Source organism: Xiphias gladius, chromosome 13 (assembly GCF_016859285.1).
Source record: "Xiphias gladius isolate SHS-SW01 ecotype Sanya breed wild chromosome 13, ASM1685928v1, whole genome shotgun sequence".
In the NCBI taxonomy this organism is placed as follows: domain Eukaryota; kingdom Metazoa; phylum Chordata; class Actinopteri; order Istiophoriformes; family Xiphiidae; genus Xiphias; species Xiphias gladius.
The window spans coordinates 3,092,063-3,118,037 of record NC_053412.1 but is presented as its reverse complement, the minus strand read 5'-3'; the positions used below and the strand labels follow the sequence as shown (position 1 = coordinate 3,118,037).

The window sequence follows — 25,975 nt, the reverse complement described above, 5'->3', positions numbered from 1 at the left end:
TGCAGCCTTACAGTTCTCCTGTAAGGGAATAATGCGACCTTTCCCGAGGTTCGTTCTGTGTGTTGATTACTTGATAAAACACAAGTTTACAATAAATTAGCTAAGTACAAACTAAAACAACTCAGGTTTCAAAACTAGATATTGAGACACAGAGTTTGGCGACACAAGCAGAAGGACCTGTCATAGTCGATGTGCTACTTCAAAGTTTCTAACAAATTTGTGATTAATCACAGGTTTACTCCAAATGACATGGAGTAAACCTGGGGCTTTTTGAGCCGCTGGGGTTGTCAGGCCTCTGGGCAGCTGCCCGCTTTGCCAGGTTGGTAATCCAGCCTTGCCTGCTGCTCTGTAACCAAATAAAAGAGGGATCATCCTGGGAAGATAAACAAAGTCTTATTTTTTTATTGCAAGTATTTCATTCACTGAGTCGGTGTGGAATTATAATATTCCTAAACTGAAAACTAATACAAAAAAAAAAGAAATCCGACTGGAATAAACCTACAACAAGCAGTTTTTCTGGAGTATTTTGAAACCACATCACCTCAAAGGCGTCTAAACCGTGGAGAGTCTGGTTTGGTGCGTCTCTGTGCTGGGAACCCCTGCTCTCCACCAGCCGCTGGGAGAACCCCTGCAGTACCACACGCGGCCGCGGCGGCGCCAGTGAGCCCCCTTCCTCCACACACACACACACACAGACACACAGACGCACACACCGCTCCGCTAAAGATGTGAAAATGGCGGAGCTACAAATGCTTCTGGAAGAGGAGATTCCAGCAGGACGAAGCGCACTACTGGACAGTTTCACCAATTTGGAAAGAGTCGCGGAGTACTGCGAGAGCAACTATGTCCAGGTAGGCTGTCATATGCGCGGAAGAAAAGACGGTGTGTTTTTTTCTTTTTCTTGGGCGACACCACGGCGGGGCGAACTGATGCTGGGCTAGCTACTGCTAACGCTGCCGATGTGGATAGCTAGCCTCGGCTAAAGCAAAAACAACCCGCTGTCAGGGTGATTTTTTCACACAACTAACACATAATTTGTCAGTCCCCATGCTGTGGTCGCGCTAAGAGCCATCGGCATTGCTTTGGTGCATATTCCCATCGCCATAACGGCGTGTGTGACTTGTACGTCCATGGTGGGCTGCCTCGTTAGCCAGGCAGCTCGCTAGCCAGCCGCTCGGCATCACCCACGGTGCAAATAACCAAACGGGCACCGTGAAAATCAATTTCTCTGCTCTCTGCGGGATCAATCGCTTTCCCTACAGCAGCCACATGATCGGGCACCGGCCGGAGATGTAGGACGCGATGTCAAGTCAGTCAGATTAATCTCCGATGAGCTTTGGTCGAAAGAAGATAAACCACTGATTTATGATGTTGGACTCGTAATGCTGCAGCCACATCTGCACTGAAATTATGCCTTTCAACCCATTAAAAGTTAATTGCTTTTTAGCTTGGATTGTTTATTTCCATTCATACCTTGATCTTCAGGTTAAAATAAAGTCAGTGCAACGTTGCATATCTGTGTCAGCACCTTCAAAAATTGCTGTTCATTTGCATAGCTTTTTGGCCTGTATGTGTGTGTGTGTGTGTGTGTGTGTGTGTGTGTGTGTGTGTGTGTGTGTGAGTGAAAGCAATTAATCGGTGCCATTCGGACCCTTTGTCATATCTGATGTGCCTCAGGTGTGATCTCACTTTTTCAGGAAATTTTGGTTACCTGAGCTTGCTCTCATCCCAGACTTTGCAGGCCTGCGTTGACAGGTGAGAAAGTTGGGGCTACAGTGTTGGCAAGAAGAGGTCTTTGGCAAGGCGTGATACTCAAATCTGACATCCTTGACGAACAGGGCTGATCAGGTCTGACAGGTTGCCCTGTGAAGGAGGAGGAGGTGGCCGCGGCCCTTGGATGTTAGCAGACTGCTGTCTGGCAGGCTGCCCTGGTTTCTTCTCACCCCGCAAGGTTTACCCAGCTGCTGTCAGATGGGTATTACCACTAATAGATTAGTTAGACAGAAGTATTCATCAGGGGGATATTTAATGGGATACCTCATCTCTTCATTTCAGCTCTAATTCACATCTTTGCCCTGCCATGTCTGTCTCTCAGTCCTGTAACATTAGTTATGTAGGTATGGACACTTGTTGAACTTGTGTTTGAAGAGTGATTTGATACATTTTTCCAAAATTTTAAACCACTTTGGCCTGGATACTGTAGTTCTTTGAATTTTTTTTTTCCCTCGACCTGTAATTTACATGCTACAGGTATGTGAACTAAAATTTCACTCTTATTTTCACAGAAAGCATCAGTCAAGTCAAGTCAAATCAAGTGAATTTTATTAATATAGCCCAATATCAAAAATCCCAAATTTGCCTCAAGGGGCTTTACATTCTGTACGGCATATGACACCTTCTGTCCAGACTCGTGAGCCTGATGATAAGTACATTCCAGGAGTTTTTTTGTAATGATATTTTGAACTGTACGGTGATGTTTTTTTCTTTGTTTTGTTTTTCTTAAATAAAAAAATTTCCTGGAAACTTTCCTCATAATTTTCTAAAAACTAACTGGCATATAGCTGTTAATTACTAGGATATTTCTATGAAAGGCCTATGCAATTAAGAAAAAAAATAGGAAATTATGTAGTAGGTAAGTGAAAAATTAGTTCATACGCAGACGTCAGTACCAATCCGTGTTTCCTTGAAATAAAAACAAAAATAGAGAGAGAAAAAATGTCTCCTTTCTGCCCTGCAGGCAGCAGCTATAGCTACACTCCTGACTTTTTGCCACATAACCTGTTCGTCCTCATAATTGGGCAGTGCTGCACCCTCCGAGCTCCTTATAAATGATCCTGTTGTTTGCAGACGGCCTGATGATTAGTTAGACTGGATTGCACTTTACAATTCCTGAGAAATCTATTTTGCATCACAAGCACAGTCTGTTTCACATAAGAGGGAATAGACATATTATCACTGAGGATGCTGCTGGTTCAACTAGTGGGGACGCCCCCATCTTGTTAGCTATATTGTGCCGTGTCTTGTTATGTTCTGTGTTTTTCCGTTTCATGTTATCTTATATCAGTTTAGCTAGCTTTGGTTTCTGAATCAGCTTACATCTTTATGGTAAAAACAGCATAACACAGACTGAGTTGCACTGTGCAGACATTCAACGGGTTATATTTTTTGTGACCGCAAGGGAAATACAGAGAAATCTATGAGAAGCCCTGGATTTTTTTGGGCTATCTTGACTGTTGGCTTGCGCAGCACAGCCATGGTTTTAAATTGTAAAGCTCAAATGAAATCAATCAGTCAATATCCAATCATGACCCAAAGGCTGCTGTGCCCTGGGGTGTGTTTATTTTCCATCTAGCCATCAATCTGCCGCTATGCTATGCACACAGAAGTGCCTGCTGATTTGAAAACAGATGATTAATAGTTTTGTTTTAGGTTTGCTACTAACTGTTATTTTGTTTATTAATTAATTACTCTGCGTATTATTCTCCACATTAATGAAAATAGTGAAATTCCCATCGCAGTTTTCCAAGATGACGCCTTGTCATGGCATATTTTGTCCGACCGCCAGTCAAAAAACCCTCAGATAATCAGTTTATTAGAATATAAGACTAGGAAAAGCAGCAAAGATAGAACCATCAAATGTTTGGTCTTTTTGCCAGGAAAATACCTTAAACAATTAATTGCTGATAAATTTTCTGCAGATTAACTAAGCACTTCATCTCTGGTTTAAAAAAAAAAAACTGCGTAGTTTGTAACAATTGAGGAAAATAAATCCATGAAATGTTTGGTCTTTTTGCTTAAAAATGCCTTAAATGATTGATGGGTATTCAAATTAGTCGCTGACCGCTCTTCTATCTGTCGACTAATTGCTTCATTTGTAGTTTCTTTAAAAAGGTGTTATTTGTAAAATAGGGAGTGAGGTACTCTAAAGGGTATTCTCCTCAATTTAAAAATCACTCGTATATAAGGCTCCAGCTAATGATTATATTGATTATCGATTAATCGTTTTGGCTGTAAAATGTCAAAGTGTCGACTGTTTCCTAAAGTGCAACATGACTTCTTCAGAGTCCACAAATTTTCTGATAACTCAAAAATCCAAAGATATTCAGTTTACTATCACATTATACAAATAAAAGCTGCACGTCCCCACATTTTAGAAGTGGGAACAAACAATTTTGTGGCATTTTTTGCTTGAAAAATGACTTTGACGATAAATTGATGATCAAAATAGCTGCTTTCACAAGTACTCGTAGTCTGTTAAAACCCAACCCTGCATGCAGTGCTACATTCAATGTCGGTGCGGAGCACAGTTTCCCAGCAGAAACATTAGCTGATTCATCTGCCCTTTGATGTTCCTGTTGATGTGCCCACGCTGTGCCCACGACCCAACCAGCTGCCGCACAAGACTCCTTTTGCGCTGGCTGCAGCTGTATTACCTGGTGCTCACTTCCCTGGCCATTACGTTATTTTCTAATTTCACTAAAATGTTACTTCTTGGCACTGAAACCTTGAAGCAACAGTTTCCCTTCATGTTGCTGTCACAAATTGCATTCAGGTTCCTGTCAGTGTTTTAATATTTTGGAAACATAACAGTGTTTGCTCTGGGATTGTTCCTTTTTGTCTGTAATACAAGGATGTTATTTAGTTTAGGTTATATAAATCCCAGCAAAGTGAAGCAGTGGTTTTAACTTGTTTAACATCCTATCAAAAATACTTGAGGACAGAGTAGAGCTTTTCAGTCATTTTTCAAGCAAAAAGCCAAAAAATTCCCCAGTGTCAGCTCGTCAGATTTTAAGATTTGCTGCTTTTCTTTGTCGCACATGATAGTAAACTGAATTTCTTTGGGTTCTAGACTAGAAAATTAAAGATATCCCCTTGTACTTGGGAAAAGTATACTATTACTATAATTTTACTATTTTCTGACATATCATGAACAAAACGATTAGTCGAGACTAAGGGATTGTGAAAGAAACTTAGGTTTCAGCTCTAGGACTGATACGCGTGCACTCGAGCAAGGTAAAGCTTCACATAGCAGGCTGACAGCTCTTCATGCCGTGTAAATGCATAAAATACTCGAACACATCAGAAAATGTGGTATTATTCAGCTGACTGTTGAAAACGTTCACCTGTTTGCCATTATTACTGTTGGCGTTGCTGTTATTGCTTCAGTTTTAGACTATTTTCACAATACCACAAAATTAGAATGTTGGCAGTGTAGATGCTGAGATTTATTTTACCGTGTTTTACAGTGTTAATCAGTAGCATGTGTTTGTACTGCATCTTTAATGTGAAGTTTATTATCTTCTTTTCATTATGGCAAGATGATATTTTTTTCATATCAGAGCTGCATTACATTGGGCACTGATTAGAGCTACAGTAAATAGTTAATAAATGGATAGACAAAAAAAATAATCTGTAACAATTTTGATAATTGATTAATTCTTTAAATCAAACAAAAATGTCAGACTTTTCCCACCTACAGTTTGTCATTTGTGAGGATTTGCTGCTTGATTTGATGGTTTCACCTTGGGTTGTATGCAGAGTTCAAAAGAAAGAAATGGAAGTCTCCAGGAAATACTTGACTTTAAACCTTTTTTGACTATGTCATCGTGGACAAAAGTTAATTTTAACATTGTCTCGATGGTAAACTCGACAATGTTTTATTTTAAATATTTTAAAACGATGACAAACACAAAATGCACTGAAAATTCACAGAATATGATGTCAGGATGACTTTGTGGTTTATGGTCACAGGTTTTATCCGTCTTTTCAAAATGTCCTTGTGCAAAATACAGAATTTTCACCCTCCTCACTCGGGGTAGATTACTCTAGACAAACCGCTTCATCTTCACATTATAAAATCCAAATATATTTAAAAGTCAGGTGTCGCCTTGCTCCCTTCTCCTTTCTCTCATCCAGTCTCCAGACAAGCAGAGGGCGTTGGAGGAGACCAAGAACTACACCACCCAGTCTCTGGCCAGCGTAGCCTACCTGATCAACACGTTGGCCAACAATGTCCTGCAGATGCTGGACATCCAGGCCTCACAGCTCCGCCGCATGGAGTCCTCCATCAACCACATCTCACAGGTCGGGAACTGATGCATAAGAATTATGCCAAGAATAATGATCACCACAATTTCCCTAAATAAAAAAAAACAAAACAAAAAAAGGTCAGTTGTTATTTTAAACTTTGAAAGACGCCATTCAAACCTTATCCTATAAAATTCTTGACAGACTTTTACGCACAGAATTTTGGCAGTGTTTTTGTCACTGAACTTTACCACCCTAACGAATGGTGAATAAAGGGACTGTCAAAATGTGAATTTTCAAATGTGACAGGACCGGAAACCTTGTAGAATTGTATGGCCTAACTAGAGAAGCACCTGATTTTGATTGACTCTTAGACTTTTGACGAAACAGTATTTTAGTTTTAGTCAAATATTAGTAATTTGTTCGTTTTAGTCAACAAAAACTAAAAGCAATGTAGTCGAATTTTCATCTGTTTCCGTTGTGAAAAGAAAGTCCTCCAGTGGATATTTTTCGCCATGGTTTTTGTCAATGAAATGAACACTGCTGCATGTTAAAGATGTTTCCAATTTTCTTGAATATGCAGCAGGATTCGTAGGCAACGGATCCTGCTGCATATTCAAGAAAATTGGAATCCCTTGAAAATGTTTCATGTTATGTAGCCATCTGAAACGACTATCCTTTATGATAAAGACAAAGCAGGCTCTTAAGATGTAGGGAACACAGTGGTCAGGATAACAACTGCCTTAGCAGGTTGTGAGAAGAAAAAAGTGTCAAACAAAAAACAACAGCAAGGAAGAAATTAAAGAAAATGTCTTGTCCTTTACTTGTTGACCTCAAGACGGTGGACATCCACAAAGAGAAGGTAGCACGGCGGGAGATCGGCATCCTCACCACCAACAAGAACACATCCCGCACACACAAGATCATCGCCCCAGCCAATCCCGAGAGGCCTGTGCGCTACATCCGCAAGCCCATCGACTACAGCCTGCTAGACGACATGGGCCACGGAGTCAAGGTGATCATTTTCTTCGTTTCCCCTTAATTTTTGCCAGAAAGGTCTTAATTAAGTTATTTTGGCCTTTGGTGATGAGATTTAAAGAGAAACAAATGTGTTTGCACCAGGGTGGGTAGGAAAATTGTGAGTAGTAAATAGGCAACACGTCAACTACAAGCCAGTATGGAAAGTTGATTCCTTTTCTTTGAGACGATTTAAGGGATAGGAAATCGTAAAGAACAAATTTTACGACACAAAATTTAGTTTTATTTTTCTAACTTTTTTAAAAGTCTTTGCTTTTTTCATGTGAAATATGATGCAGTTTTACCTCTTCAAGCTTCTGAACTTATTTAAATGAATAATCTTAGAATATTGAAACAACATTATTCTACACAGAAATATTTTTTTTTCTACCTTACTGTCTTTAATCTTGTGTGAGGCACTGTTTAGCTTTACATCTGTAGGCCTCGAAAAATTATTTCAATTAATAATCTGAGAAAAAAAAAATCAGCGTTGTACTTCATATGAATGGTTCACATGCAACAAAGGCTGGGAACCACTGCTACCGGAGGAATAATGTGATTTTACGGTTTACGGAGACCTCAGGTTGGTTCAGAAGACAATCTGGAGTCAAGTCTGGAAGAAGTGTGGAATTCAGAATCTGGATTTCGTTTGTGTTGTTGGATTTTTGTGGGCTATTCACTGCAGAAAATCTAATGGGAAGGACTTTTAGAGGTCAAACAATCACTACTGGGTTTTTGTGACATGTAAAGTAAGAAAAAAATCAATGACTCGGTCTTGTCACCAGGGTGGGAAACTAATATCAGCCAGGACATAAGTTCTGCTAAATATATCCCCCATGTTATTAATCTGCCACCTGCTGCTGCTACTGGATGGACTCCTGTCCAATAATGATTTTAGTCAATAAAAAGGTGAAAGCAGCTGATTTTTGGAAATCTAGTTTTCCGCTGACTTTGTGAACAAAGACAGGCTTGTTTTCCCAGGAAATCAGCAGCCAAGCTTCAACCTTACAAAGGTCTCAAAGAACAAATTCCTCCAATCTTAACACTGAGCCATTGTTGCTTGAATCTTACCAGCTTGGCTCTGTGTACCACATGCATGAATAATTGTTGTTTTTCTCTCCTCCTTTACACACTAATCCCCTGATTTCTTCTCTTTCTCTCTTTCTGCTTGCCTAATTTTGTCTTTATAATCAACCATAGTGGTTACAAAGGTTTAAGGTAAGACTTTCAAAGTAAGAGCCTCAAACGAGGGAGTTGGTTTTGTGTTTTCTGAATTGGTTGTTTGTTTGTTGTTTCTGCTTGTTGGAGCAGTCCTTTACTGTTTTTCTTACATTTTTAAAAACATTTTAAGGAGTTTGTTTGCTGTTAAAAGAATAGTTTGATATTTGGGGGAATATCCTTATTTCCTTTCTTGTCAAGGGTTGGACAAGAAGCTCGATACCGCTCTCATTTCTGTCTGTTCAATTTGACACTGATTATCTAGCTAACCATCTCCTGGCTCCAGCTTCATATTAGACCGATAGATCTGAGAGTAGTAGTAATGATATTCCCATCTAGCCTGGCAAGAAAGCAACTATCTTTTTAAAGACAGATAACTGTTGTGAAGATTTTTTATTCATATGTTTTAATTCCCCTTCTCTAATTTACTATGTTTAACCAGCAATTATGCTCATGTCACCCATGTCCTCCTGCCATAGGCCAGTGCTCAGAACATGAAGGCTGGAGGAGGCGGACTCCCTCGCACCAACCCCCCCACACAGAAGCCCCCCAGCCCGCCCATGACAGGCAAAGGGACCCTTGGGTATGTAAACTGTGCCTGCGCCTTGATGCGTGTTCAGAGGGACGTCAGGAGGCAGAGTTGCGTCCATCAGAGGCCGAATGTGTGTTTGTGGCTTTGGGAGAGAAACCGCAAGCCCCTCAGATGGGCCTGGTTGCTCCCAGTTTCATCATCACCCCTTTACCTCTGTGTTTAATTAGTGTCCTTGGGGTGGTTTAAAATGCGTTTCAGGGCCGGTTCTCATCGCAGTGGTAATCTTTGTTTTTTTTTTTTTGTTTTTGCTTTTTTTCATCTGGGTTGGGAGTCTCCCTTTTTACAAAGCTCCTCAACCTAATTTGTTCCATTGTTCCTTTCTCTCTTTAAGCGGGAGAGATTTTTACATCAAACTGCATGCTGAAATTAGCCTCTGTTATGGTCTCTAGCATGCTAACGCACTGTACATACCTCTTAAAGCAAAATGAAAGACTTTGTTATTTTAACTAATAGGACTTTTTTTACCTTAGACATATCTGATCTACCAAGCAGCACTAACTTCACCGTGAGTTGACAACATGTAACAATGGTAATTAATTCAATCATTATCCATACATGGATGTTCCTCTAATGAAGGAAAGGCAGGGAAATTAAAATGCTCAGTGTCTGACACTTAATACAAACTGTTACTGGGAGAAATTGGACATAAAAAGAAAAGTTGTCTGGGCTCATCTTGGTTCCAATACCAACACAATACATTTTTCAATACCGTACTTTAAGAAACGTGGACCTGTTTGTCTCACCCCCCCCCTTTTTTTTTTTTTTTTTTTTTTTAAATAAACAAAAAGAAGCCAAAGTATTTAAAGGTGAAATGTTATCTAAACCAACCAGCCTTTCAAGCACTTTAAATAAAAAAAAAAAAAAATTTTTTGATTTAAATCAGGAACCAACTAATCAAAAATTAATAAACAAACGTATGAATCTAACCAGACACTTGATACTTGCATTTTGCACTTGACAGTTTTTAATATTTTGTGCCAGGAGCAAAGTTTGGGAAGCTAAAATATTTAACTTCTGGTGGACTTGAAAATGTCACTTTTAACGCCCCTTGTTGTGTTAATTTGCAAGGTCCCTATTCACTTTCAGAGAGAAAAAAAAAATCGATGCTCCCAGAATAAACTTTTCGTCTGTTGTCCTCGGATGGCCTCATCTTTGATCGAAAATGGTGCATCGATGTTTTATTACACAGGAGGGTGCGAAGGTTTGGGCAAGTTTGTGCCACCATGGATCCTTCACTTTAAAACATTCGTTGATGTGTGATGCAGAACATTTTTTTAAATTCACATGGCAGTGAATTCCTGGAACTGATTTTAATCCAATGTGAAAGCAGCTACTGATACATTTACATTAGTGGTCAGCTCTGGAGTCTCCAGTCCACCTGACTTGCATGGCTTTAGACTGTGGGAGGAAATGGTATCACCTAGGGGAAACCAACACAAATACGCTGACAACGAGCCAAATCCTTCCTGCGATGAGAATGCGAACTGTGCGGCCACCATTCTGCCCCGGGCTAATGTTAAAACATTTACAGAAATAAAGGGTGCAAGAAGCACCAAACTGTCAAATTTCAGGATGCAGTTTGATTGAAGTTTTAAAAAGGCATGAAACTGGGTCTAGAAAGTCCCTTCTGTTGCAACAGAGCCAGGGCTTTAGCAGACTGTTGTGCAGGTTGTGAGCTCTCAGATCTCCCAGTCTTCGACCTTTTATTGGCATTTGTCTAATGCCAGGGCACAGGAAGGACATTATCACAAAGGTCACAGTGAGAAATTCAGCTGTTCTTGATGGCAGCACATATGAGGGTGGGATATTATCAATAGCTATCAGTCGGATGATGTTAAATTTTGGGTTCACTTTAAGAGCTGCTCACTTTAAGAGAGAGCTGCCGCTTGTGAGGAGACAAAACCCCTTAAATCTGCCCTAAAGCTGTAAAAACTAAGAGCTTTTTCGGAGTTGTATGTATCCTCAAACAGACTCACGTCTCCTAAATTCAGTTAAACAATTTCAAACAGTACTTCAATGTGACTGATAACATTAACTGATTTCAGCTCATCACAGTTTTTCCCGTTCGCGTTCGCTGAAAACTAACAAGAAACTTCAAGAAAGTGACTAACAAACTAACAAGAAAGTGTTTTGGATTGATTGGAGTTTAGTCTGTTCACTGAATTAACGTTTGGTCAAAAGTTTTCCTGTGGCATAGACAGAAACAAAAGGGTACCAGCAAATTAAGTATAAATTCATGCACAAACGTGAAATTGTCATTGTCGACAGGCTATTTTTTAAAAATTAGAAAATTATTAGTGTAGTATTCTAAATTCAGGCTTGCTTACACAGCACACTACTTCGTTAAAAGTTGATGGAGATTATTTAATTTATGGAAGTTAAAAATATGATGGCAAAAAATGTGCATCCCAATTTCACAGAGCCCAACCTGACATCTCTTGAATTACTCGTTTTTGTCCGAACAACATTCCAGACGCAAAGATATTCAGTTTACCATCACAAAAGGAAGTCAGGAGATCTTCATTTTAGAAACCGGAAACAGTGAATTTTGGACATAATTTCTAGAAAAAAAATTAACCCATTAACAAAATTTTTGCAGATCAAATGATCAATCAGTGGATCAACTCAAGCTTATTGTTGTTCATTTATTTTTTTCTGTTTTTTGTTTTTTCAAAACCTTTTACACTTAGTCAAGTTTAGTGCTTACAAGTTACTGTTATATTTGCCGTTAATATGATATTTTTAAACCAAGATATTAGGGCTGCACCAATCCAGTTTGCCAGCTCAGTATCTGCACTGATACTAACTTTATTAAGCGGAACGGACATCGGCCAGATTGGAGAGATCCACATTAAATTGTTTTTTTTTTTTTTTCTTCAATGTCATTATAAAAATTCTGTGTTAGTGCTATTAGTTACATGTACCTTAGGTCAGTCAGTTTTTGGCTTTCCAGCAATCCATGGCTTCATGTGACCATGTATAGAAATGACTCCAGTGAGTACCTCGGAGTGGGGTACACGGGTTTTAAATGGCCTGTTTTGTCTGACTAACAGTCCAAAACCCAAAAATATTCAGATATTCACTATTATGCAGGATAAAAGGCAGGAAATCTTCACATTTGAGAAGCTAGAAACAGAGAATTTTTGACATTTTTGTTTTAGATTAATTTAGAATGTTTAGGTTTTTAAACAAAGACGCACATATATCCCAGTTAGTACATACCTTTGTCACAGCTCTTTAAAAATTAAGGGATCATTAGCAAATCGCTCTCGCTCTCTGACTCTCTGACTCTCTCTCTCTCTCCCCCCCTCGCTCTCTCCCTCTCCCTCTCTCTCTCCGCCACAGTAATCTCGTACTGCTCGGCTCTCATCGGTGCACAGACTCTTGAGTGGCCACAGTAGTTAGAGGAGACAAATGACCAACATCCGACCGATAGTGTGTGGTCATTTCTCACCCCGATTGTGTGTCTGTCACTCCGTGTTAACAGCAAGGGTAGAGTGAGTTTTTGGGATAGACTGTGAATGTTGGTCACGATGATCCCCAAGCTGTATAGGTTTTTGATATTTTTCCTCTTCTGTGTCTGACTGTTCAAGGTATCTCTTATCCCACAGAGACTCTGCTATTGCAGCACATAAATGTTACGTTCTTCTCAACCTTTGGACCTTCCTGGACCTCAAGTGCTGTTGGTGTTTTTCTGTGTATGTGGGAAAGTGTGTGTGTGTGTGTGTGTGTGTGTGTGTGTGTGTGTGTGTGTGTGTGTGTGTGTGTGTGTGTGTGTGTGTGTGTGTGTGTTTACGTCCGCCCCTTTTCCATAACCTCCAGAATCGTCTGTCTCTGAGTTTTGAGTGATTGTGTCCACACTTCATATTGACCTTTGATGGGTGTGTGTGTGTGTGTGTCTCTGTCCCTTCAAGACGCATGCCAATCAACCACAGCTCCAACCCTCCATGATGCACCTTCTGCCGCAGCCTGTGGCTACGGGCGGACATCTTGGTTGTGATTTTAATTTATCGTTTCTCTTATGTTATTCAACTTCCTCTTCGTTTGATTTACAAATTTACGTTCAGCTCTGTGTTTGTGACCCAGCCCGCCTACTCCTGGCTGCCCCATATTCCTCATAGCAACGTTTTGCCATAGCAACAGTGCTCAGAGATGGGTCACCCCACTGTGTCAGCTGGGAAATTTACATGTCGGTATATCTTTTCAGGCCCAGATCAATAAATCTCAGGGTTAATTTTTTTTCTTTTCCCCATTTTAAACACCAAGGACATTATGAGCATAGCGCTGCTGTCGGGTTAAAAATCACTTTTACTATAACTTTACTATGTTTTTATTAAATTAGTTTTTGCAGGTTACTGCTCGGGGACATTTTAGCAGAACAGATGGGAATTTAATTCAGTCAATCTGACATCTGCCTTTTTCGTTACTTTAGGCCCCTTGAAAAATCTTGCGTATCATTTCAGGATCACTTGAGAATAGCTTTTGTTGTCTTATCTTGTTGTTTTCAGTGCAAACACACACACATTTATTTATATATGTGTCATTTTGACCTCTTGGTAGGGACAGAAGAATTAAACAGAATATCAAATTACTAAACTTGTGATTTGCTGGTGAAGTGACTCTATTAGTGTTGAATTAACTCCCTTATTCAGGATTTGAACCTGGCTTTTAAAGCCTCAGCTTTACCAACCATGCTAAACTTAGTGATACAACAGTCGGGCTGTACCATGCGCCAATGTGCCATTTCAGGATGCAACCTGTGTATATTTATTTATCTAATCTATACTTATCTGTCTTTTGGGACCAGTTGATGTAAATTAGTAGTCAAAATCTGGCAGAGTATTCACCTAAACATATCACGGAGCAACTTAAAGCCTTTTCCTTAAGATTTTCTTAACGTAACTTAAGTGAGTTGTAAGGTCTCAGTTGCTTTTACATCTTGAAATACGTTTCTGACATTAAGAAGCGTGTTTAATCCCTCCTACGTGTTCTTGTTGAAGCTGGCATAACAAATATCAAACTAAATATTGTAATCAAATTGTTTTATCACTTGAATAAAAAAAATCCAGTATCTGTCAGGCTGTAGTGTCAAGTTGAGTAATAATGTTGGTAATAAATATATTAGACGTGAGTGTGTTACTTTATTACTGGGCCTTTGAGCATATTAGATAATAGACATTTCTTTCATTATACTTGACCGAGCCTACGATCCAGATCTTAGGGAAGTGTGGTTTTTAGACGACAGCAGCAATAGCATTTCGTCTGGACTTCGCCTCGGCTGTTTGCCCGACAACACCTGTGGACCCCAGCCAACCCCGATGTTCACCACCTGTCATACCCCATTTTTTAAGTTTGCACTTGTTTGTTTCTTGCTCTCCTCCTCCTCCCCCCCCCCTCCTCTACACTTCTCTGTGGATGCCTCCCCCCCCCTCGACTCCTGTCCTCCTGACCCCCTCGCAGGCGCCACTCCCCCTATAGGACGCTTGAGCCGGTGCGTCCACCCGTTGTCCCTAACGACTACGTCTCGAGCCCGACGCGCAACATGGCGCACCCCCAGCAGAGCCCTGCACGCACTGCATCCGTTAATCAGAGGAACCGCACGTACAGGTACCCCCCTCCCCCTTCCCAGCATGCCTCTCTTAAACAACCCCCTTATTCCTCCACCTCCTCCCCCTTTCTTCATCTCCTCTCCTACACTTAAAAAGGCGAGCCAGCTTCTGAACACCTGCCCCCTCCTCCTCTCTGAAATGACTCGTCGTGGAAAGTCTAACAACTTTTACTCCCTTCTCCTTTTTTTTTTTTTTTTAATTCCACCTAAACTCAGAGTTTTAACCTTTTTGAACACTTTCATCTCCTGGGGAAAGCCCAGTTTGACATTCGATTTGGAAAACCCTCACCTGTATGCTCTCCTCACTGCCCAGACAAGGACAAAGAAATTAGGTGGAGGTAGAGATTCAGAGCTGTATTTAGCACGGCTAGACACAGGCTCCTATGGTAATAGTCATCTAAGAGGCAGCGTCGCCCCCACAGTCCTATCAAGCCAGTGTCAGCTCATCTTCCAAGATGACTCTTTCATCCCAAACACGGAGAGAAAGTCATAGATTTCCCTGTCTGCTGTAAAAGCATGGGGTTTGGGGTTGGGGGGGTAACATGTAAAGTTTTGTGATTTCGCCCCATCTATTGGCCAAATGTCTTTTAATATTTCTGGTTTGAAAATAGACAAAATAACTTTCCCTGACTCTCCTCTCAGCACAAGTCTTTATCCGCTTTATCTGCACTGCTCCATCCACAGCTCATTTTCTTCATCTCTTAGCCATGCGCTCTCCTCTGTCTAACAAAATGTCTGCCCCATGTGTCTTGATGCTTCCTGCTTTTGTAGCCTGTCACATCTTCGTCTTCGTCTTGTGTCGCTACCGCGTCACCCGTGTCATGTGTCCATGGTGAGGCTTCTAGCTGCTTTTTTATCACTGTGACATAGTCATTTCAATGGCATAACAGCTCACGCTAACACATTAATGATCATGAGGGTGCCACATGATTAATCTGAGTTATTGAGAAGCCAGGAAACAGGATAAGACCTCGACATGCTGAACACACCTTACCTGAACTCAGTTACTCTAGGCTGGTTGCACATCCACCGTTGTGTTGCAACTGGAATACCAGGCTGGAAAAGAAAGACGAATGAAACTGAAAGCACTAGCAAACAAGAGGACGACAGCTGCGATTGAGAAAACAGAGCAATTGAATCAAAACTGAAATTGATGTTGGTTTCAGAAGTAAGTCACTATAAAAGCAGTTTTCGGTCTCTTTTGCATCGATTCTTTACATCAATTGAAATATCAGAGTTGGACCACAGTATATTCGAGAGGAAGAACAAGATAGTGACTCTGAAGCATCTGAAACCCCCCCCACACGCGCACACACACACACACACACACACACACATACACGTTTCCGATGCTCGACTTTGGGGATGGGACTACATCCAATTTCTAGAACTTTACAAAACTGTCAATTTGATGCTCAAGCACACTTCTCTTTCAAGCTCTCTTTTCCTTCTTTACGCAACTGTTTCTGTTACAACTATTGTGTGAGTGCAACAGTATTAATGTTCTAAAGTGTGCACAATTACCCTCATTGCCGAGACTTTGAATAACATGTCTGGTCCCTCTCGAGAGGCGGGCTTTTCACCTGCCCTTTGAATATGGCCGTTCCAAACACCTGGGGGGGACTTTAAGTTCCTAATTCAGTTCCTGAGTGTAGTTCCATAGCCCATATGTATTTCAGGTACCGACATTCTGCAAAAAAAACGATTTAGTTGAATAGTTACTTTCAAATTTTGGTCTTAATATTTTGATGCAAAGAAGAGCTAGGCCAGAGGTGCAGCTACTACTAGAAGTCTGAATGTGCGACGGCGTGACAGTGTGTGTCTGAGTGTTTGTGGTCTGACGTGTTTGCTGCCCTACCACCAGCAGTGGGAGCAGCGGAGGCAGCCACCCCAGCAGCAGTCGCAGCAGCAGCCGAGAGAACAGCGGCAGCGGCAGTGTGGGCGTCCCCATTGCTGTGCCGACCCCAGCCCCGCCCACCGCCTTCCCAGGTAACGTCTGCTTCCCCTTTCCTCTACGAGCAGATGACTGCAGGATAAATGAGTGCCTGAAACCAACTAACTTGACTAATCTTTGTTCAGCATTCAGGAGTACTGCATACTCTAGATCTGAAATGAATTGTTCCTAAGTCAAATGAACCCTGGATCTGCTGGAATCCTTTCCTCCCTTCTCACTCTTGTCTTGTCTTGACCTCCCTCACCTGTCTTTTCCCTCCTCCCTTATCTTGTTTACCTATTCAATCCCCTCGCCTTTGACCCCTCAGGTTCAGCCCCTGCCCCAACCAACCCAGCTAAACCTTCCCCCAACACCGCCACCCCTGCCGCTACCCCTGGGCCACCCACATCTGCTCTAGACAGCCCCCCACAGGCCCCCAACCCCCCTTTAGAGATCCCTCCTGTACCCCCACCCCCTCCCCAGCTCCCCGCCTCTGCGGCCCCCGCTGGCACAGGCCCCGCTACTTACGGCAACCCTGCACAAGGTGAGTGTGACCCGGTGGGAGAAGCTCACCCACTCCTCTGCACACCCTCCATCCCGCCTCCCCTGACATGCATCCTCCTGCTCGGAGACCCAGATGTGTTCATCCACTGGCATGTCATCACCCAGGATATTCAGTAGTATTGTCTGACAGATTGCAGCGCCTAAGGGCACATGTGCATCAAGCCAGAGGTGTGACAGATGTGCTCAACATCAAGTGAAGCTCTAGGTCTAGTGAAGTCTAAAGGTGGAACACCAAGTCATGTCCAAGTCAGTTCTTTCTCATTACGGTTGACCAAATAGTAGTAGTAGTAGTAGTAGTAGTAGTAGTAAACAAAATCGAGGCAAAACAGATAGTAATCAGTATCAGTTTTATGTCTGAAATAAAACAAAATACGTCAAATGTTTAAAATTCCTTTAAAGCTGCAACTAACGATTTACAAAATTAATCGTTTGGTCCACAAAATGTCAAAAAAGTAGTGAATAAATGCTCGTCGTCATTTCTCAGAGCCAAGTTGATGTCTTAACATGACTTGATCTGTCTAACTAATAGTCCAAAACCCAAAGCTGTCCAGTTTCTAATGATATAAAACAAATGAAAGCAGAAAATATTCTAATTTCAAATCTGGAACCAGAGTATGATTGGAGTTTTGCTGGAGCCGGTTAATTTTCTGCCAGTCGACCAAATCATTAAAACTCAAAATTCCCTACAAACTTATGTTGATATTTACTCAGATTCAGTAATTTAGAAACCCTTTTAAAGGTACCCTGTGGAATTTTTTGGTCCCTAGTTGCACTATGGAGCGGCATTTTAAAGGTTGGATCCCTGTTTTGTTTGTATCTCAAGATACAGACAAGAAAGCTTCACGGGATACCTTTTTGTAAATGATTGTCAGGTCTCATTTCAGAACCAAAGTTGACCTGGGTTTAAGGTAAATGTCTTTATACCTCAGTTTAAGTCTCAAGTAAAAAAAAAAAAAAAATTTCTTTCAGACATGAGTTCAGGTCGTCTGGACCTGATCTCTCTCTCTCCAGCTCTGTAACGAGAATATTTCAAGCAATTTAGTCCAACCTGTTACACCTTTACATGGGTTTATCTCGCCAGCGCTAAACAATGACAGTGAAATAACTTTCACTGCATCTTATATTTAAATTGGAAGGTTTTAATGAATGTTTAAGAGGTAGATTGAGCTTTCAGACACAAACACTAGTGTTCTGTGCTTCATATTAAGACGTGTCCACCTCCTGAGGGATGCACACCTTATCAAAAATTATTTGAAAATACAACATTGGCAGCAGAAAAATGTAAATAAACAAGATAATGTTGCGTCGAATCTCTTATCTGCTTTACAAAGGAAAGCTCTCTGTTGCAGTCTCGGAAAATCCTCGGCGAACTAAGTCTCATTTTGTCACGTATCCTGCTTTTTTTTTTTCCTACAAACAGCTGAGTGCTGAAAAATAAGTTCAGCTTTAAAGTTCACTGTAAAGCACTTCCCTTCAGAACTGCCTGGAGTAGATAACAGTCGAACACAATTCTGGATTATGTGCAGCTCTTCTGCCACCTGCCTCAGACCTTGCGTTTTCCCCACTGCTGCCGGATTCTCCGCTCTTCATTCTTCACAGCATCTCATCAGCCGCCTGTGTCTGTGTGGATGATGATGATGATGATGATGATGACGATGTTGTTCTGATCTATAATGCATGAGCTGTGCGATGAAATGCTTTCACAGTGAATTCTTCATTTCATGTTTGTTTATTTGGCCTTTTCTTTGTGTGTAAGTTCTGTGGCTGCTGGATATTGTAATCATCAGTTGATGTGAAGTGCTGCTGTTCGGGGTAGAAAGTAGACATCGGATTTAGGAATCTATCAGTCGATGAAAAGTCGGCATCTTGCCCTGGTGTTTTATATATTGGACCCACACAGTCACTTGGCATTTTCTGCAAGGAATTATCAGTATTTTGGCTTAGACCCAGACTTATCACATTTTTATTAATAGTATGTGTGGTCGAAAATAGTCAGAGAAATAATTAATAGTTACAGAAAAAGAAAAGGCAGTTATTGCAGTTACACAGTTAAAGAAATGCTTCAGCAATACGGGACGTGCACATGCCAAGGCCAATAATAACAGGGTACCGACATAAAAAGTAAAGCAGTTACAGACAGTTAAAACAGTTATATAAAACATTTTAAGCGAATTTTCTAAGGTATGGAAGGTATGAACACGTTCCCCAAAGATCTATGTCAGTTTAATAAGTTATTGTTAACAGATTGTCTAATATCTGCTTTAGTAGCTTGAAACTAAAATTCTGAACCCTGGGCGTTTTTTATTTTTTATTTTTAATGATCATTATTAAATACGCCTATACAAGACAGGGTTATTTTTAGGATTATTTTTCTAAGAGAACCATACATCATCCTTATCAAAATTCAAGTAGCATTAAATGTAAACACAAAATGGAAAGAAAAACTCCCTCGAGGCTCAGTTCACTGGACCTTACAGTTTTGGACACCAGAGGGAAGAAAAATCTAACCCTTCCTGCTCCCCACCCTCGTTGAATGACTGTCTGCCGCCCCCTGGTGTTGTCTCCTCTCAGGTGCTCCTCAGTTCTACAGCATGAACCGCCCGGCGCAGCAACCCCAAAACCCCCAGGTGGGGGGCTCCCTGCCGTATCGCCGACCCTCGTCTGTCACAGGTCAGCCCAACATGGCCCACAACCAGAGCCAGCTCAACGGTGGACCACACTTCGCCCAGAACCAAGGTGTGTGTGTGTGTGTGTGTATATCCATGAATTTCCCCCTAAGAATAGTTTTTCTATTAGAAATGCAACGTTGCTCGGTCAGATCCCTTCACATTTTTTGCATTTGTTTCTGTCTTAATTAAAACGAGGGCAAACCGATATATAATGATACTTATTACCTCGATTTACCCGTCGAACAAACTCTACAGTCTTGAAACATAATCACACAATCTTCATCGAAACTTCCGTGAATACGATAACCCAACATTTGTCAAGAATGTGGTTAATTTTTGAAAGACATCTTGACGAAGATGCTATTATCATATAAAGCGGTGGCATACTGTAGATACTGTAGGCAGTCAGTGATGAATTACTGTTGTTAACCATGGAAAATTGAACCTGAAACCTAAAGAGTTCTTATTCCCATCTGGGTTCTGCTCAGATGAATGACAGTGTGGAGCTGCACACGTTTGTTTGTTTTTTTTTCTCTTTTGTTTCAAGCTTAATCTCATCGTCTGTTTATTGTCAGTCATTTAAATGAGCTGTCTCTGATTCTTTGCAATATTTCATCCTCCATTTGTCTCTTGAACTGTCTGTCGAGTGCCGAGTTTTTATTTTATTTCTGTTACACAAATGTGAATTAAAACGATGTCTGTGGTATGTTCTTAAAGGTAATTTAAGGCTGCATCTAACAACTGTTTTTTTATAATCGATTGATAGATAAATCAGTTGGTCTACAAAATGTTAGAAAATAGTGAAAAATATCCATCGCAATTTCTCAGATCCCAATTAGATATATTTAAATGTCTTGTTCAGTTGACTGTCACAGATGACAAATTAATATTCAGCAATTTTTGCCAGGAAAATTGCAGCGACAATTTTGATATTTTTTGCAATACTCCTTCCCCAATTGTAGAAGAACTGTCTGTTAGTCAATTGCTCACTTTGACTCTACAATATTTTTAAAATGCATAGTTTGAAGGCGAAAAGTATACAACTGTAAGCAGCAAGTGTTGATGGTTGAATGCTCGTAAACAGAACGAGTGAAAAAACATCTTTAGCATGATATGAATAATGAAATATAGAAAAAATTTTGCAGCTTTTCCTGCATTATTATTATTATTATTATTATTGATAATATTGGGAGTAGTAGTAGTGGTGGTGGTGGTGGTAGTGTTCTTATTGTAAAAGTGTTATTTTTATGAACTCTCTGCTGTGTGGTAGCAACTTGTGGACCAAAGGTTCCTCTAAAATATACAGGCCCGGTGTCACAGACAGATATTTAGACCAGTCCTTGAATCAATCAATTTTGGATTTATTTCTCCTTTGGGGAAGATTTTATCCAGGATACAGCTGAAGGAATTTGCTAATCAACAGAAAAGTAACTGGCAGTAATTTTGATAATCTTTTTTAAAAAAATTAAGTACAAAATGAAAAACTCTGCAGTTCTTGCTTCTCAAATGTGAGGATTTGCTCCTTCTCTCTGTTTTTATGTCATTAAATATCGTTGGGTTGTAGACTGTTATTCGGACAAAACAAGCCATTTTTGAGATGATAGCTTGGTCTCCGGGGCATTGTGACAAGCTATTTTCACTGTTTCCTGAAGTTTTCTGTGCAAAACGAAATTCATCAGTCGGTAATTTTGACTTTATTTTGAATTGGTTATGAAAAAATAGTTGTTAGTTGCAGCCCTAGTGCAGGACTGCCTGACTGTGCTGTACACTGTTCTGTCCTACATCTCATGTTTCTCGTTCTGCCACCTGTAGCCACAGGTGGAAAGAAAAATGAATAATTATGGACCTCTCAGGTCTGTGCTTGGCTAAAATTGTTGTCTGCAGACTGTAACTGTTGTATTTCTTCTATGTAGCTCTCATTCCTGTTCTTTAACTCCCCTCTGTGCTTTTCTTGTTTGTTCTAACTTCACTTCCTCATGTCTTTGACACACCAACACACCTCCCCCCTCTCCCTCTCTCTCTCTCTCTCTCTCTCTCTGGACCCTCCTCCTACGTCTCTGTGTATTGATTTTGTTCGCCGATAGCAGGCCCGCTCGCACCCCCTCCCCCCTCCATGCAGATCACCCCTCAGCTGCCTCTGATGGGCTTTGTGGCCCGAGTTCAGGAGACTAGTAAGTGGCTTTTAGCTCCTCGCTGCCTCTGCATGAACGCCATTTGTTTTAAGTCCTCTCCCCAACAGTCGATGCCGGTGATCCGTCCTCTTTTGGTTGAATATTTTCAAATTGGAGTAAACGGTCCCTTTGACAGCAAATGTTGGTGGTTGACCGCCCGTTACCAGTACAATGTGTGTGAGCAAGGAGCGAAAAAACATGTAAAGCATGATGTGAATAATGAGGCATGTTTGTGTGTGTTCATGAGCATGATGATGTTTCTGTGTAATTTGTTTATTGCGTCCTCTCATCAAAGCGAACCGTCAAGTTCCTTCCTGAGATTCTGTAAATGCACGTTGAATCAGTGTGTACACCTTTTCTTCCTGTCATGTCACACCCTTCTGTGTTTGGATGCACTGTTCTTAGCGTTCAGTATCAGTGCCTTTGGTTTCAGTCATGAATAGAATGCACAGTGCTGAGCATCTAAATGTCTAGATGCGTCGAGCATGGGCCTTTCAATTCCTCTAACTGGTTTTTCTTTTTCCTCTTGCCCCCCCGAAAACTACTTCTAGTCTCAGACGTGCCGCCCCCACCACCTCCTGCCGAAGAGCCGGTGTTTGAGGAGCCTACACCTCCGCCGCCGCCGCCGGAGGACTATGAGGATGATGAGGATGAAGAGGAGTCGGCGGTGGTGGAGTACAGCGACCCCTACGCCGAGGAGGACCCGCCCTGGGCCCCACGCAACTACCTGGAGAAAGGTGTGCCATCCCTGCTCGCTCATGCGGCAGTTCTATAAAGGAAAAAATCCACCCTAAAATACAGAAACAATAAATCAGGGAGTTCTAAGGGAGACTGTAAGATTTTCTGAGTACACCAGAATACTGTGTAGCCACAAGAATGTTTCAGTGGAATTCATACTGACTTTTGGACACACTCTTACGTGGGTGTAACCGTTGCTTACATATAAAATTTGTAGCGAAATGCTATCCCAAACAAAAAAGGCCAGATTCAAGCCTGGGTCACCCAAAGTTTCAGCTTTGCAACATTGTCGCCTGCAGTTTGGCAACGTCGCGTAATTATGGCCGCTTAATGCGAGGGGCCTTGCGGGGCCAGTTGTTTTCTGTTTTACTTTTATTTCACATTGTGTTGACCCTGCATCCTGATTTATCGTGGCTGCACCTATAGATCCACTGACCCATAAAGAATACTAGCAGATCCAGCAGTACCATCATATACAGTATAATCTGTATTGTATCTGTACCAGGTCCTCAGTAATTTTTACACGTTTCCTTAAAATTCCATGTAATATTAAAAATATATTTGGCACCTTTAGAAATTCTGAGATCTCCTCTAGAAAGTAAAAAGAAGTTCTGTGAGTTTGAGCAATATTTGCCTGCAGAGCATGAGTTTGTAATGACTGGCCCATGGGCTGCTTTTTAAAATGCTTTGTGATCAGGTTTAGCATGTAAGAAAAACCTGCATCTTTCCTGTGTTTGGGATATGATTCTTTTTATTTCAAATTACAGTCATGTTTCTTTGTTTTACCAATGGTGTCCTCCTCCCATTTTTCCTCAGTGGTGGCCATCTACGACTACGCTCGCGACAAAGACGACGAGCTTTCTTTCCAGGAGGGCGCCATCATCTATGTGATAAAGAAGAACGACGACGGCTGGTTCGAGGGCGTGATGAACGGGACCACAGGCCTCTTCCCTGGCAACTACGTCGAGTCCATCATGCACTACGCCGACTGAACAATCCCCCCTCCGAGTGGACGAGGAAGAGGAGCGGGAGGAGCGTTTGATGGGGGAGGGGAGGGGAGCTGAGGGTTAAAGGTCAAAGACTTTAATCAGACAGAGTTTGATCACCTCCAGGCGAATAGAGAAAAAAGGGGCGAGTGAGAGAGGAAGCAGTTTTTAAAGAAGTTGCAACATGACAAACTGATGCCCAGTCATTTTCTCGACATAGTCGCCGTTGTAAAACAACCACTACTCTAGATATATCCTTCCCTGTAATATTTCTTTCTTTGTTTCTTTATTTGACTGAGGAGAACTGGACGGTGATGGAGTTACGTATTTTGAGAGTTTTGTGTTACATTATGAGGCCACTACATTGATTTTGCTTCTTTCTGATTTTACCAATTTTCCCTTATTTTAAACAATATTTATTTTGATTTTGTAGTGGGATAAATGCTGAGCAGGTAGATGGGGCTGCTGAGAGGGGTTTAGTCGGGGATGACCATGTCGCAGCCTCAGGAGAAAGGGCTGGAGGAGAATATCTTCATTTGTAGATTTTCTCCTTAACACTCCAGAGACATTTTAGAGAAAAATACTCCTCTCTGTATTTAAAGTGTGATGCAACAACAATATCCTCGGTGGGAAAAAATAGTAGTTTCTGTACTTGACAAAACCTTTAGTTAGGTAACTCAGCAGGGAGTGTGCCAAAGCTGACATTTACTAAGATAAGCACATCAAATGTCTTAAGGTGACACACAGGGAGCTAGATAAAAGTGGGTCAGAAAAGACCTCTGAAAGCAAACAGAAAGCCCCAGGAGTGCTTTAAATCCAGAATTTTCCTTATTTTTTTCAAAGTTTATTTAATTATTTGAAATGTTTTGCGCCACGCAAGTCCGAGGTTGAACTCGAAGGGGGCGAGTTTAGTCACTACATGCTTCACTCTGCTGGCCATTGTGCATTGTTCGAGTGAAGGAATCTTCATCCAGCCCTCAAATAAGAGAGGAAAGCGAGAGATCCTCAATTGCACAATGACCTGGATTTTGAGGTCTTAGTCTGCAGCTCCTCACATGAATAATAGAAGAAATATATTAGCTCAACTGGCGCACTAATCGTTTGCAGTGTTCATATGCATTCGAGACGAAGATTTTTTTTTTTTTTTTTAAACATTATTTTTGGCGTTGTACCAAGGGGTCCAGAATCGAGTTTTGCTTGCAGAGGAGCAAACTGCATGTTTCAACGAGGGGGAAAAAAACTTTTCTTTTCTGCTCTACTGATGATTAATGTCTTAATATTTTTAGATATGGTGTGGTTTGGTTTTTGATATTCACCCACAACAACAACGATGCATTTAGGTCATTTCTAAGATGCTTGTGCCATATTGAAGTGTGTGTTGCTGTTCAGAGGTTATCACTTCATTTGCAATAAATTGGCCAGAGTGGGGTGGATTGTCGTTGAACTGCAAATCTTCATTTTCTTTTTTTTCATCAGTTTTCCCAAATTATTTTAAATCAAAAGCACATACATTTGTAGTACAAAAGGTGTAGAAGAAGAAATAATATAAATGTGAGATGTACCATGTCCTCAAAACAGGACTTACTGAATATGAAAAGAAGCCAACTGTTGTGTTGAAATGGTTTTAACCGTCGCAAGCCCCCGATACTTCCTTTTGAAATAAATTTAAAAATAAATAATAATAAATTAAAAAAAAAAAAAAGGCATCAGTTTCGGCATCGTTCGTCCTCCGTACAGTTTCCAATACGCTTGGCTGTTGGGTGTTTGCGAGGGCTCAGTGCTTGTACTTATGTCAGAATCTTTATTTTCTATTAAAAAAAAAAAAAAAGAAATAATAAGTGGGTCTGTATGTGAGTCTTGCATGCCATTGTTTTTATCTGTACTGGTGTCCCAAAAACCTACGTGGCGAGATCACCCATTCTTAAAAAGACAAACAGCCTCGCAGCTCTGACCAGGTACCACCAGCCTCATCCAAAGAGACTGTACAACTTTACTTCAAGCCCACGTCCGAGGAGTCGCTCTCTGACCTGTGTGGGAGGATGGAGGGGAGGAACCCGGCTTCCTCCCCCTCGACAGTAGCCGTCATTACGTCACTGGTGAAAAATCCTGTGCGTAAGCTGCTAGTGAATCCTGCGGACAAAGAAACCCGACAGGCGGGAGGGAGATGAATGACTGATGATAAATGCAACGCTCAAGATCACTTGCAAAGCTTGGCTCTTGTTTTATAACACTCTTAGAAAAAAAATCCCAAATTAGGCCCTTGGTCTGCAGGATTCACAGCCCCTGGAGTCACAGACGTCCCTCGGGATGTCAAGTTTAACAGTCCATAATGCCATTGTGTTGCACAGTTAAAGTTGAATTGCAGAAGTGTCATATTTGTAAAATCATGAGAACAAAAACAATAAAATTATTAAGATTTATGTTGTAGTTATGTCTTGGTCCTTCTTTCTTT

At 41.1% G+C, this 25,975-nt stretch overlaps 1 protein-coding gene across 4 annotated transcripts; it reads left to right on the top strand.

Annotated features, from left to right (window-relative positions):
* Positions 1 to 592: 592 nt before the first annotated feature.
* Positions 593 to 25,943, top strand: LOC120798341 (abl interactor 2-like). Of its 4 annotated transcripts, XM_040142579.1 has the most exons (11): positions 593 to 851; positions 5,917 to 6,084; positions 6,866 to 7,042; positions 8,742 to 8,845; positions 14,315 to 14,461; positions 16,327 to 16,451; positions 16,724 to 16,939; positions 19,531 to 19,695; positions 21,713 to 21,799; positions 22,351 to 22,536; positions 23,354 to 25,943. In XM_040142579.1, the coding sequence occupies exons 1-11, from the start codon at positions 735 to 737 to the stop codon at positions 23,527 to 23,529; spliced, it is 1,668 nt and encodes a 555-aa protein (XP_039998513.1). In that variant the 5' UTR covers positions 593 to 734; the 3' UTR covers positions 23,530 to 25,943. The 4 variants fall into 4 exon arrangements, with proteins under 4 accessions (XP_039998513.1, XP_039998515.1, XP_039998514.1 ...); XM_040142581.1 differs by lacking the exon at positions 16,724 to 16,939 and having other exon boundaries at positions 599 to 851; positions 21,716 to 21,799; XM_040142580.1 differs by lacking the exon at positions 16,724 to 16,939 and having other exon boundaries at positions 600 to 851.
* The last annotated feature ends 32 nt before the right edge of the window (positions 25,944 to 25,975 follow it).